General features: G+C 39.9%; 2 protein-coding genes across 2 annotated transcripts; one reads left to right on the top strand and one right to left on the bottom strand.

Moving 5' to 3' along the window:
• Positions 1-1,720: 1,720 nt before the first annotated feature.
• LOC120727893 (GTPase IMAP family member 4-like) lies at positions 1,721-4,465 on the bottom strand. The gene is made up of 2 exons (XM_040022500.1): positions 4,321-4,465; positions 1,721-3,476 (listed from the first exon to the last, which is right to left on the bottom strand). The coding sequence occupies exons 1-2, from the start codon at positions 4,451-4,453 to the stop codon at positions 2,488-2,490; spliced, it is 1,122 nt and encodes a 373-aa protein (XP_039878434.1). The 5' UTR covers positions 4,454-4,465; the 3' UTR covers positions 1,721-2,487.
• LOC120722927 (GTPase IMAP family member 4-like) lies at positions 4,460-8,188 on the top strand. The gene is made up of 3 exons (XM_040014130.1): positions 4,460-5,937; positions 6,383-7,159; positions 8,178-8,188. The coding sequence occupies exons 1-3, from the start codon at positions 5,922-5,924 to the stop codon at positions 8,186-8,188; spliced, it is 804 nt and encodes a 267-aa protein (XP_039870064.1). The 5' UTR covers positions 4,460-5,921.
• Positions 8,189-14,065: the final 5,877 nt, after the last annotated feature.

Below are 14,065 nucleotides of genomic sequence, written 5' to 3'. Positions count from 1 at the left end.
CCGACGTGGAGGTGACTAGGGTGCCTTGGTGGTGGGATCCTTTGAGTGTACACACCTGCCTTGTTTAGTTTATTAGTGTGAGTGTGTGATTTTGTGTTGCACTTGTGTCTTGGTGTGTTTTCTTTTTTTTTGAGTTTGTGCGTGACATCCCTACCCCTCCACTGGTAAGCCTCAGCTCTGAATACCTTTTTAAGCATATTTGTACATGGATATTTATGATTGTGCTTTTATATGGTGTTTTCAATAATTATTAATAAATTGTCAACTTGTTTTATCATTGAACCTCGTCTCTGTACTGAGTATAACAAACCTAACTGCCTTCTTGGTGATTAGTGTTACTTCCAGTATTCTCTGGGTGAAATTCCCAGAGTGGCGTTGTCTTTTAAACTGTGAAGAGTATTTACTTTATTCTCACCTCGTGCTGCCACATAAGGTATGGCAGAACACGCACTCTGTATCTTGTCAGGTATAAGAGCCTTTTGTTTAGGAGAACTACTCCCAGGAGGCCCCTGGCGCCAGCTATCTGGGGAGTCGTTCACATGTCATATTTTGTGTGCGTGTGTATGGCCTTTTATGTATTATTTTAGGTGTTTCTTCCATTTCTTTCATTCTGTTTTGCTTATCCACTACGTAATTGTATTTTATCGACACCATTCTACTTGTACTCCTCATATTTCTTTCTATGAAGTATGAGGAGAATATTTCTATGATCCATCTTTGTTTTGGCTGTTGGCCTTCCTGCACCAGCGTTGGTGTCTTTCAGGGCCCCTTTCTACTTCTGCTGTCTTCATCTGCTAGTCGAATCTATAATTCGAATTTGAGTCTTAAATGTATAAAACAAAAGGGTTTGGGTTTTTTTATTTATTTTTTTAAACATTCTTGTTGTTTTAAGACTCTGGACAGTGGATATGATGACTAATGAGACCATCAACAGTCAAAGAAATCTTTCTTAGTGTTCTGCAAAACTCTACTGTTACTCACTGACTTGAGATAAAATCTACTCAGCTGCTTTGAGAATAGCTTCTAACTGGTTCCTCCCATAACAGGATGGCTAGCTGGTTAAAGTGATCATGCAACCCAGAAACCTTTCTGCTTCTGCTTTGATTCAGCAGGGACAGGTAGGGGAGTTTTTCACATTCTGATCAAATTACTGCCACAAGCAGTAGTTTGATCAGAATGTGATGCAGTATAAATAACCATGAGAAGCTAGGATACTACTATTCAACCTGTAATTTTTATATTTTGTATTTTCCAGAATTATATTAATAAAATTATAAAGTTAACCAGCAACACTGAGAACAACACTCAGTTGAATTATGACAGTGACTCACAAACTTATTTTAAAGGAGAAAACTAGGTTACAAAAAAAAGGACTGTAAGGGTTCCTGGGTCGTTGACCCAGTGGTTTCTGTTTTGTACCCTTTATTTGTGTTCTCTTCTTAGTTTATTTTTGTGAAGGTTGTATGTTTTCCCCAGTTCTTCTTGGTGTTTGATTATGTAGTTCTCAGGTTTTGGTTTCCTTACTCCCGCTATTCTTTGTCCAGTCAGTGTCTGTGTCTGCCCTGTTCCCACGTTTCTGTTGCAGTGTCTGCTTGTGAGTCTGTGTCTATAAGTTCAGTCTGTGTTTCCTGTTTTACTTTGATAGTCTCGTGTTAATGTGTCTGGTTTTGCTTCCTTTGTGTCGTTAGGCCTGATTTGCCCCAGCTGTGTTTCCCTCCTGTTTTCCATTCTGTGATTGCTCCCTCTGCGTATTTAAGCCCTGTGTTTCTCTGTGTCCGTGTCGTGATCTACCCCCTGTCCGTATGCCCGCCCGCGCTTAGGGTCCTCCATATCACCACTCCTGCCTGCACACAGCCTTCACATGACAGACAAATGCTTACAGTTCTAGAGGTCATGGCACAAAGTTCACAAATCTAAGTTTATTGTCAGGTTGCGAGTCATACATGTGAAGGCAACGCAAACAACTGAGTCAAGGGGAAGGTAAAAGTTGGAGCAAAGATGGATTCATTCACCAAGAAAGTGAAGAAAAGTAAATCTCACAAACAAAAACAACATCATTGGCAACAAGAGAAGTTACAAAGATACATACATACAGATATCTCTAACTAAAATAATGACTGAATACTGTGAATTTCCCAAAAGCCCACAGTATGAACTCAAACTAATAAATCACTACGATAACATAAGAAGGAAATTCAATATGTCCACTGGATCTCCTGTTTGAAAACAGGTAGCTATAAATAAAGGAAAAAACTTCAAAACTTCATAAAGAAGATTGACAAATTTTACAGGAACCTTACATAAAATCCCCAAAATATTACGACTTTTGAATTTGTTGCTATCTGTGACATCATGCTAGGAAGTCTAGACAGGCAGAGGAACGCTAAGAAAAAGTTTAAAACAATGGTACAATGATACAGAGCGGCAGTCATGCGTTTCTATATGAAAAGATCCTGACTTTCATTCAATGCATGAAAAAATTTCAATTTAAATTCGAAGCCAAAATCTTAACACCGTCCCAAGTGTTTTAATTCCTGCAACCAGCAAAGGTAATGGATTAAACACCTCAGCTTCATCTCTGGCTTCATTTTCATATCTCGATTGAATCCTGCGTCTTTCTTCCTCCAGTTCTCTCTCACACTTCTCCTTTAACTTCTTCATCTCCCATTCTTTCTCCTCTCTCTCCCTCCTCCTCTCCTCCTCTCTCTCCTTCCTCTCCCTCTCTCTCTCAGCCTGGAGTTGTTTGTTGTATTTCTGCATCTTTTTCTCATATCTTTCCCGTATTTCTCTCTCCATTTTCTCTTTTTCTTTCTGTATTTCTTCTTCTTTCTCTCTCAGGATGCGTTGTTTGTCCTCTTCAATTACCCTCTCAGCCTCTTGGAACATCTCGTTGGTGTAGTGGCTTCCTCCGTTCTTCTGGACTATCTCTCTGATCTTCTGGAGCAGCTCAGTGACCTGAGAGCGCTCCTTCAGTTTATTGTTGAAGACGTGGTACTGACCGTTACATCTGGCCACGAGTTCCTGCAGGTCTGAGCTTCCTTGCAAGAACTCTTCAATAGTGGTGTCTTCAAGTAGGTCTCCATGGGTAAAGAGAACCATGCTGTATTTGTCTGCTGCGTGGCCAAAGATTTTTTGAATCTTTTGCACCGTCTGTTTTTCCTCTTCAGTGAATCTGCCCAGTTTGATGACCACCAAGAAGATATGGGGTCCTGGAGAAGCATAGGAGATGCACTCGCATATATTTTTCTGAGTTTCCTCTTCATCAACCCTGGTATCAAACAGGCCTGGGGTATCAATGACAGCAACGCGGTGTCGATCCACTTTAGCTTTTCCTTTAGAAGATTCTACAGTCATAGATTTGGCACTGAACTTGGATTCAAAGCACTCACGGCCCAGAATAGTGTTTCCAGTAGCACTCTTTCCAGTTCCAGTCTTCCCCACCATCACAATCCTCATCTCATCATTTGTGTAGAAATCTGTGTAGAAAGATCAGAAAGAATACATGGCATGAAATACATTGTGCTTATTATACATATACCTGATCATGCACCGGGTTTGGGGTTGGTATTTTAAGTTACAAATGTTCTGGTAGATGGTCAAAAGTTAATTCAACATCTACAGAGATGGGTCACAAGTCTCTATTCTGCTGTTGATCCTGTGAAATCAGAGTCATCCTCAGTAATGACCCTGACACTCTGCTATCAGGAAATGCAATTAATCCTTTTTTTCTTTCTTTCTGGTCGATATAATCACAAATGGCTTGTAAATATCACACTTATGAACCGTGTACCTATAATGTTACAGTGGATAACATATTTAATAGCAGAAATCATAATGGACATTCAAAAGTTATGACCTCTCTTCCACATCTCAGAGCTAAATTCACAAACTGCTGTCTCAGAGACTTGGTTAAATAAGGAGCAGGTTGACATGGTTAGAAAGGAGCACTATGGACAATAGTAATGACCAAAGGAGAACAGTGAGTCTTTCTCTTTGTTTTCCTATTGCCCATTATTATTGCTTGCTATTATTATTAGCTAATGAAAATGTAGGCAGTTGTGCAAAAGTAGTTTTGTAGTTTTTATTTTTTGTTCATTTTTGTATAATGGGGTAGGTCTTGATAAACATTAAGCTTCTACCTACTCTCTTTCAGACTTAAAACATTTATTTACACCATCACCGGTCTGTGTCTAATACTGACCTCAATGATCTTGTTTTTATTTTTATAATCTATCGACCTGCTTGCCAACCAAACATGATTTTAAATCAGCCATGATCACTGTTGTAACACTAGAAAACATTACTAACATGATGACTTACCGAACTTGCCAGCCATGCTTGGGTTGTAATTGCTTCTGTCGATGTTCAGTCTAAACAGTGTTGTGTAGCCAACAGAAGTGGAGCAAGAAGTGAAAGGCAAAGACTGTGCTGCAGCTTCTTCAACAGGCAGCATGAGCCAAACCACACCTACAACTGACTCTACTGAACACAGAGTGAAAGTGAAAGTAATGTTTGGCCCCGTTATTTCAGTTACAAGGTCATTTTTCCAAAACCGGACATGGACTCAAATGTATTCAGAAATCAGCATCTGTCTGCATTAACTACTATGTGAATAAATCTTTTTTTTGTTCCTGAATATTTTTCATTAAAAGTTATTTTAACTCTATTAAAAATATTTTGAGATAATAAGATATATTTTGTAAGAATTGATGTAAAGTAATGATGCCAGATCTCACACATTATAAACAGAACTGAAAATATTCAGTTTATTAATGAAAAATAATCAAAGATTTGCAGCTTGAGGACATGTAAATGTGAACAAATTTTATTATATCCTGTTGCACTGACATTTTCGATAAGAAGCCGCAGATGTGAAACATAGTGAAAACATCATGCAAGAACTGCTTTGTGCTGCAGTGTCTGTACTTCTAAAAAAGTGTTGCTGTTTCTTGTAAATGGGGATGGGAGGGGGGAACAGGGGTCTGGCTTTGCACATCGGATAAATTTGAGTTTGGTGCACAAGTCAAAAAGTTACTCTGAAAGCAAAGAAATCTATACTAATCTGTGCAGCTGTGCTTGCTATTCAGAAAAAATGCTGCCGTTTCTTAGAAATGGTTTTGGGAGGAGAAGGCAAAGTCTGAAGAATGAATGCAGTGACTTCCTGTACCTGCCGTGGTCCTCAGTATCATACTATATTAAATAACCAGAACATAAAACAATGCACCTGAGAAACTGAAACAGAAAATAGATGTTCCTCAGATCCAATTTTTGTTGAGTTTTTCATTAGTCTTTGAAAGTAAGCAGAGCACATTACTGTTTTCACACTTATATTTGTTTATGAATAGAGCCAATAACATCAAAATAAATAAATATAAACAGTCACTAAAGCTGCTTTGCTGCTATATACACACGCAGCGTGTGCTTGTAATGCACAGGACTAATCAGACTGCAGCTGGAAACATCATTCTAGCACATCAGTGCTTTGAATCGAAGTGAAATGCTAAGTCTATGACTGTAGCCTGTTCTAAAGGGAAAGCTATATCTGTCTGATACCAGGCCTTCCTTGGATAAAATCACAAAGGTGCATCCCTGTGCATCTCCTGAGCTTCTCCATGACCCTGTATCTTCTTGTATGCTCTCAGATGAGCAGATACACTGAAGAGGAAATGCACATGGTGCAAAGAATTCAAGAAATCAACATGGTTATCCGGCTTTATACAAAAACCCTTATAACTGGAAAAATACCACAAAACTTTAGTTTTACTTTCACTCTGTGTCCAATGCAGTTATTTGTGGGTGTGGATTGGTTGATATGCTCTGTTAAAGGAGGTGCAGCACAGCCTCTGACTTTCACTTCTGACTTGACACAGAAGAAGTATCTGCACTGCACTATTTAGGACAGGAATAATTTCATCCCAAACATGGACAGCAAACTTGGTAAGTCTTCATGTTAGTGGTATTTTTTTAATGTTACAGCAGTGATCAGGCTTGAATAATTAAATGTTAGACAAGCTCTGTGGAGAAAGTCTTTTGTAGAAAGCAGCTGTAGCTGTAGCTTTGAAAATCACTTTGAAATAACTTTTAACCCTCTAATCCTAGCTTCAAACTCCAATCCCAACACTATGATTTAGGATTTTATATGTATGTGAGGTAAAAATAAAAAAAAAAAAAATCTAAATAATAATTAATAACACACACATATCACTGATCATGACTATGACCTCACAGAATTAATAGTTGTGACATATATTCTTGGGTATCTGCAAATTTTTGGAATCTAGAAAAATCGATCCCAAAAGTTAGTTAATGTTCAGAAGTAAAGACTTATGTATTTACAGCTTGATGTAGATCCTTATTCATTGTTTCTGATCTTTCTACACAGATTCTGGCAGGACAAATGATGATGAGATCAGGATTGTGATAGTGGGAAAGACTGGGATTGGAAAGAGTGCTACTGGAAACACTATTCTGGGTCGTGAGTGCTTTGAATCAAAGTTCAGTGCCGTGTCTATGACTGTAGAGTGTTCAAAAGGCAAAGTTGAAGTGGATGGGCAGCAAGTTGCTGTCATTGACACCCCGGGGCTGTTTGATACCAGGTTTGATAAGGAGAGAACAACTAAAGATGTATGCCAGTGCATCTCCTATGCTTCTCCAGAACCCCATATCTTCTTGGTGGTCATCAGACTGGGCAGATACCCTGAAGAGGAAAAACAGACGGTGCAAAGGATTCAAAAAATCTTTGGTGCTGATGCAGACAAATACAGCATGGTTCTCTTTACCCATGGGGACCAACTTGAAAGCACCACTATTGAAGAGTTCTTAGAAAAAAGCTCAGACCTGCAGGAACTTGTGGCCAGATGTAACGGTCAGTACCACGTTTTCAATAATAAACTGAAGGAGAGCTCTCAGGTCACTGAGCTGCTCCAGAAGATCAGAGAGATAGTCCAGAGGAACGGAGGAAGCCATTATACCAATGAGATGTTCCAAGAGGCTGAGAGGGCGATTGAAGAGGAGAAACAACGAGTCCTGAAAGAGAAAGAAGAAGTAATGCGAGAAAAAATTGAGAAAATGGAGAGAGAAATATGGGAAATATATGAGAAAGAGATGCAGAAATACAACGAACAACTCCAGGCTGCAGTGGCGTGTCTAGAAAATTTTTGTTGGGGGGGCCAGGTAGGGGCACAGATTTGGAGAGGGGTGGCAGATGTAATTGGCAGATAATGTTTAAAAAAAAAATTCTACCAACCGTTAACCATAATTCAATAACCCTGTAAACCTAATAACCGAATGCGCTTTTAACTCTTATTAGAATGAGATTTTAACCACTACGGTGCAAAGTTTTTAGATACTGCGTTGATAAAGTACAAGAAATAAAATCAGTGCTTTGTCAGTGTTTACTCAGCATTCAAGGACAACAATATTTGCATAGTATTTTTACTGACATATCGTGCACATATGTTTTGGGCAAAAACATTTTTTAATATTAAAATACGAACATTTGTAACAAACAATTGACAAATTAGCCAGTTCCAATGTAAAACTTTATCTGCCTATTAAAAAAAAGAAGATAATCTTCTCACAAACTGGTGTTTGATTTTGAAACAGGAAAAAAGTGGAGAAACAACTGAAAAGATTAATATTTGAATAAAACCTGAAAGCAAGAAAATACTTTCTATGCTGCGTTATGATAAACTTTGGTAATATTGATAAAGAACAACACTGGCTGATGATGAAATACAGTCAGCTGGCATGGTGACACTGCCAGTATTAACCTGCAGGGCTGGACTGGGACAGAAAATCGGGCATTTTGACTAGAGACCGGCCCACCAGGTTTTAAAGCCATAAAGCCTTTGAATGAAAACAAATGCTGTTGTGACAGTGCCCATATGGAAAAGAAATAGTAAAAACTTATGTGACTTAACTCATGAAAGTGGCCACTTTCATGAGTAAATCATTTAAGGCTTACATGATTTACTCATGAAAGTGGCCACTTTCTCATTACTTTCATATATTCTTTTAGTAAGTATCCAAAACATACAAGTTTCATTATATAATTTTTCAAGGGATCTTATATCTGTTTTTACTCTTGTATGCTTTTCATACAAGTTTCACACAAGACAGATACAAACTTTATAAGATTTATATATATCTTTTCCATATGTACACTGTATTGTTAGTATATGTGTGATTTCTATACATTTTACGTCAGATAAAAACTTTGGTTGTAAGATTTAGATAATTATTTAATAAAAGCTAGACATTTAGAATTAGAATTAGAATTCAACTTTATTGTCATTGCACATGCACAGGTACAGGGCAACGAAATGCAGTTTGCATCCATCCAGAAGTGCTTTAGTGATATAGATATATTACAATAAATATTAGCAATAATATAGATATGTAAATATATTACAGAAATGGGTCTATTATGGAATGTTATAATGTACACGATATGAAGTATATTGTGAATATTCTATAACTATAGGTATGTACAGGCTGTAGTGAGTACAAGCTATGTACAGGCTATGAACAGGATATAAATATGAAAAACTATACAGAATATGAAATAAATAACTTTACAGAATCTGAGATATACAGCTATACAGAAATGGGAACTGTGCAAGTTGTAAACAGTTGTAGGGTTAAAAATTATCGTATGTACAGAATGATTATTACAGAGCTATACAGTAGTGCAGTTAAGATAAGTGAGATATGTGGATAATTCTACAGAGGCTATATAAAGTGCTGGTGGTTGTGAGTGGTGGTTCAGTCTATGTTATTATTGTGTGTTTGAGGGTACAGTTGTCCATTGTGGGTGTGTGTATGTTCAGTCCGTGTTTTAACGTGGGTCAGATGTCAGGAGGCAGAGGTCAGGAGTCTGACAGCTGTGGGGAAGTTAGTAACTTAGTAATGATGGGGGTGAGTGCTACTGGGCGGTAGTCATTGAGGCAAGATGGGTTGGAGTTTTTGGGTATCGGTACGATGGAGGTGGATTTGAAGCAGGCCGGTACCACAGCGTGGGCCAAGGACAGGTTGAATATGTCTGTCAGCACTCCTGCAAGCTCCCCAGAACACGCTCTGAGAACACGCCCGGGGATGCCATCAGGACCTGCAGCCTTGTGGACATTGATCCTGCTCAGCACCGCTCCTACATCGGTGGGGGAGAGAGTCAGAGGTTGGTGGTCTGGCGTCACGTCTGCTTTGGTTGTGGTTGTGGGGTTCCCTCGCTCAAAGCGAGCATAAAAGTTGTTGAGCTCGTTGAGGAAGGAGACATCAGAGGATGCGGGGGAGGGTTTGGTGGTCCTGTAGTCTGTGATGGTCTGGAGTCCTTGCCACATGCATCGGGGGTTGGAGTTGGAGAAGTGTTCTTCTACCTTCTTTTTGTAATGGTGTTTGGCTTTTTTGATGCCCTTCTTTAGATTAGATTAGGCTGTGCTGTAGGCGTGTGCATCTCCTGACCTAAAGGCGGTGTTGCGGGCCTTCAGGAGGAGACGAACATCCCGGTTCATCCAAGGCTTCTGGTTGGGGTACATGGTGATCCGTTTCTGGGTGGTGACACTGTCTGTGGTTTCGGAGATGTAATCCAGTACAGATGAGGTGTACTGGTCCAGGTCTGTGTGCGTGAACATATTCCAGTCTGTGTTTTTAAATCTGTCCTGGAGCACTGCGTCTGTCCCCTCTGGCCACACTTTAATTGTCCTCACAGCAGGTTTCACACGTTGGATGAGTGGTGAATACTGAGGTGTGAGGAACAGGGAGAGATGGTCCGATTGTCCAATGTGGGGGAGGGGTGTTGCTTTGTAGGCTCCAGCCAGGTTGGAATACACATGGTCTAAAGTCTTGTCTCCTCTGGTGTGGCAGGAGACATGTTGGTGGAATCTGGGGAGGACTGTCTTTAAGTTGGTGTGGTTGAAGTCGCCAGCAACAATAAAAGCAGCCTCGGGGTGTTTATTCTGGTGTTTGTTAATGGCTGCAGAAAGTTCTTTCATGGCCAACCTAGCATTAGCGTCGGGGGGTATATACACGGCAGTGAGTATGATAGAAGTGAGTTCTCTGGGGAGGTAATAAGGTCTGCATTTGACCATTAAAAACTCCGCATTAGGTGAGCAGTGACTCTCAGTAGTAGTGGAGTTCATGCACCAAGCATTGTTAATATAAATGCACAAACCTCCACCTCTGGTCTTGCCGGAGTCATCTGCTAGCCTGTCGGCTCGGTGTGTGTGGCGTCCTGCTAACTCGATAGCATTGTCCGGGCAGCTGTTGTTCAACCATGTTTCGGTGAAAAACATGACATTTGAGTCCATAATCCGTCTGTTGTTAGTGATGGAGAGCCGTATCTCATCCATTTTGTTTGCCAGAGAACGGACATTGGCGAGGAAAATACTGGGTAAAGGCAGCCGGTGTGGTGTTAGCTTTAGCTTAGCCCGTAGCCCTCCGCGCCTACCTCGCCTCTGTTTACAATCTCGGCGCCGTCTGCGTGCACTTCCGCCCGGCCGGGGAGAGTGGGCAGCCTCCGGTGTTCTGGAGATCTCTGGGATGAGTCGGAGATCGGCGATAAAACTGTTGGAGTTATGAGTCCAGATGTCCAGAAGCTCTTGTCTGCTGTAGGTCAGCAACGCACATTCTGGACGAATAATCCGGTTAAAAGTAGATAAAAAACCGCTAAATAGCAGATTCTGGAGAGACACCGAGCCTCGCGTTGTTCACGCGCCGCCATCTTGGGGTCCTTTTTAAATTTGAAATGAGAATAAGAAAGAAAAGTATTTCTTTGTGCCCCACCTTTCCCTGTTAATGCCCTACCTGGCCCCCTAGCAAAACTTTGCTAGATCCACCCCTGCACAGTTACCAGCTGTCAGCTGCTTAGAAAAGGATCCTGGTGTCATTTGTCTCTCAGAAACAGTTCATAACTTCCCTTCAACTCATTCATGTCACCTAAAAGGTAAACCTGTTTCTCCATCACCTGTTCAGCTCTGATGATTCAGTAAGGACATCTCCTGGTTTCATCTTCATGTTTCCCTCTCACCACATATCCAAACCGATATCATGACCAGCAGCTTTACAGCTGTGGCTCCAGAAAACATCAGCTGATACTAGAAATTAATATTAAATAAATTCTAACAACAGCTGATCAAGCTTAAACGTGCTGCTGTTGTTTAGCGCGACATCCGCTGGTTTCCTCTTTCTGGCGCAAAGTGGGCGATAAACAAACAAGAGAGAAAAGCCGATCAGCTGATCATTGATCAGTTTCATGATTGAAGTAGAAACAGGAAAAGGAGGGGAGAGAATGAGAGAAGAAGAAGCAGCTCTGCAGCATAATGACAGAATAACTCCTTTGTGTCTTTTTTTCATTATAGCGAAAGTCCGGGACAAACTGTGTTCCTTCTCAGCTCAATACGAAACCTGTAATATTTTCTCTGAATGAGGGACCATTCCATTTTTTTAAGGAGCCGTTGGCAACTCTACTAACTAACCTTATGAATAAAATAAAGTTCACTATCAGTAACATCATAGCACCCACCCAGCTGTATAAAAACTCCGTCAAACTGGCTAGAACGCAGTACGAGTTATTGCAACTGAGGGTAAAAAGTCAGCACAACGAAAATAAACTCCACCTAAACTTGGTTTATATCTGACCCAGATAGACTGCAGGTCATAACTTCTTACCTGAAGTTCAGTTCATCTGATACTCGGACTGGTGGCTGCCTCGGGGCTCTCCTCCTGCCTCCCCTTCCCTCATCTACCTGCTGGCCTCTGTGGTAGCCCCGCCATAGCCACCACCAAACAACTGAGTTATTTTTACACATCGACCTGCATCTGGCCAATCCACCACCTCTCATTGTTCATGCCATTACAAAAAACTAAACTAAACTCAACAAACTTAATATTACTTACCGGGACATTTATTCTGTCCTCATTTTCTTTCACCGAAAAATTGTTTCCTGCGCCGTCTTTGGTGCTTGGCTCTCCTACCTTTGCTAACGTGATGCACATAGCGCAGAAGCCGATGCTGCATTCACTTACACTCGGATATCTGAGCTTCACCGTGAAAACATAATCATACATTTGATATTTGATTAAATTTTATTGTTTTGCCTTTGGGGTGGCACCTGGGGTGGCCAGTCTGGTTGGGGGGGTGGCCTGTGCCCCCCCCAGGCCACCCCGCTGGACACGCCACTGCCAGGCTGAGAGAGAGAGGAAGAGGAAGGAGAGAGAGGAGGAGAGGAAGAAAGACGCGAGATTCAGTCCTGGTGTGAAAACAAGGCCAGAGATGAAGCTGAGGGGTTTAATCCATTTTATCATCTGATACGAATCGGTGAAGTAGTCGCCGATGCTGGCAGGAGGATTTTTGAAGAAATCAAACAACTAGAAAGGGCAATTTTTAGCCTGTTCAAATAAAAACATGAACATCACTGAAGTGTTGGTAGTAGAGTAGTATAGTATAGTCTCACACTGCCATCTACTGTTCTTTTATATTTTTTTAACACAAGATCTTAGTTCAACACTGGTTAAAAAATGTGTATTAGTAACATTAAATAAAGAAACAGACACTAATGTTTGCTTATCAGTGACTTCTGTTTTCCCCATTGAACTAATGCTCTTGCTTATTTGTTTTCTGCATATTAATATTAATTACAACACACTTACCAGATTTTATTGTAATCCTTCTATCATTGATTTAGTTTTCACTTTGTCAACGTCAAAGTATTCCTTTCATGGATTTTGTCGCTGAGTTACGTTTAAATGCTGAGCTGAACTTGAAGTAAAGATATAATGATAAAATTAAACCCCAGAACGTTGATTCTGTTCATCTGAACGTAGTGTTTTCACTGGGAGAAACATTTCTTAGCTCATCCAAGTGACTTCTTCATTCTCACATGAATGCAGGTTTCCCCAAATGAAACTAGCACCTCAGTGAAATTAAAGTAAACCTTTTTGTGAACCAAAACATTTCTGTCCACTTGGATTCTAACACTGAATAAGCTCTGGACACCCTGAATCAGTCAAATTTATATTGAATGCTTTTCTTTGCTATCTCACTGTGAGCTACTGTGAGTTTTAGCCAGTTTACAGCTTTCTTCTCTTTTCTTTGTTTGGTTTTGCAACAGTATCTGTTTTTGTGTGGATAGCCAGTATGTATTTTATAATGCAAATTTTTATAATGTTTCCAATTTTATTGATCTGTTGAAACCAACCAAACTTGAGGAGAAAATGATCAGTCATAATTTAATAAATAATCTTGGACTGACTATGAAGTAAGTTGTCTTTTTGTTTTAGAGGGACAAAGGTGAAGAAGTGGTGTTTTATTACTGTCCTTTATGACACTTTACTAACTTTTGTTGTTTCCAACTGATGGCGCTCTGCTCTGTGTTTCACTTCAACTGTTCACATGCCAAATTTTCACTGCACTTCAAGCTTCAAACTTTATAAATACAGTTCGTTTATATGTGACTTTAAGTTTGCATATACAAATAGAAATAGAAAAAGAATTGGAAATTGTTTTTTGTCATCAATTTTTTGGATCCAATGACATTGAGTGAAAAGGAGTTGCACTGAAAGTATCCCCACCTGTAACAAACTATACGCACTGGAAGCGATTGTGGCATTTTTCTAGTTATTTTAGGTCATTCTGGCCATTCTAAGAGGCTGAGAGGTAGCACTGGCTGCTGCCAGTATTTTTCACTTTGTGGTTGTTATATTCAGGTCTGGTCCTTTACATTAATTTTGTAATCGTTTCTAAAATTGTTGCAGTGTCATATCACTTGCACTACTATCACTTTCATGGGTTTGTTGTCATTGGTGTTGTTATACACATTTTTATTTTAAAGATACAGTCTGTCATAGATTAGTGTGTAATTTCGAATTAGAATAAATCCTTTAAAAATACATAGGAGCAGGAAACCACCATGTTAGCCTGCATTGTTGAATACATGGACACCACCGTTCCAACTACTAGTGTTTCATGTATGTAGCCAAACACCGGCGACTTATTTATTGATCAAAGAGAAACACTGCTGACCTTGTTAAAATAAAAAAATGAGTAATTTAAAATGAATTACTTTATGAA

Source organism: Simochromis diagramma, unplaced genomic scaffold (assembly GCF_900408965.1).
Source record: "Simochromis diagramma unplaced genomic scaffold, fSimDia1.1 OVJJ01000205.1, whole genome shotgun sequence".
NCBI lineage: Eukaryota > Metazoa > Chordata > Actinopteri > Cichliformes > Cichlidae > Simochromis > Simochromis diagramma.
Note: the sequence above shows the minus strand (reverse complement) of the source record. Positions and strands in the feature narration are given on the sequence as shown.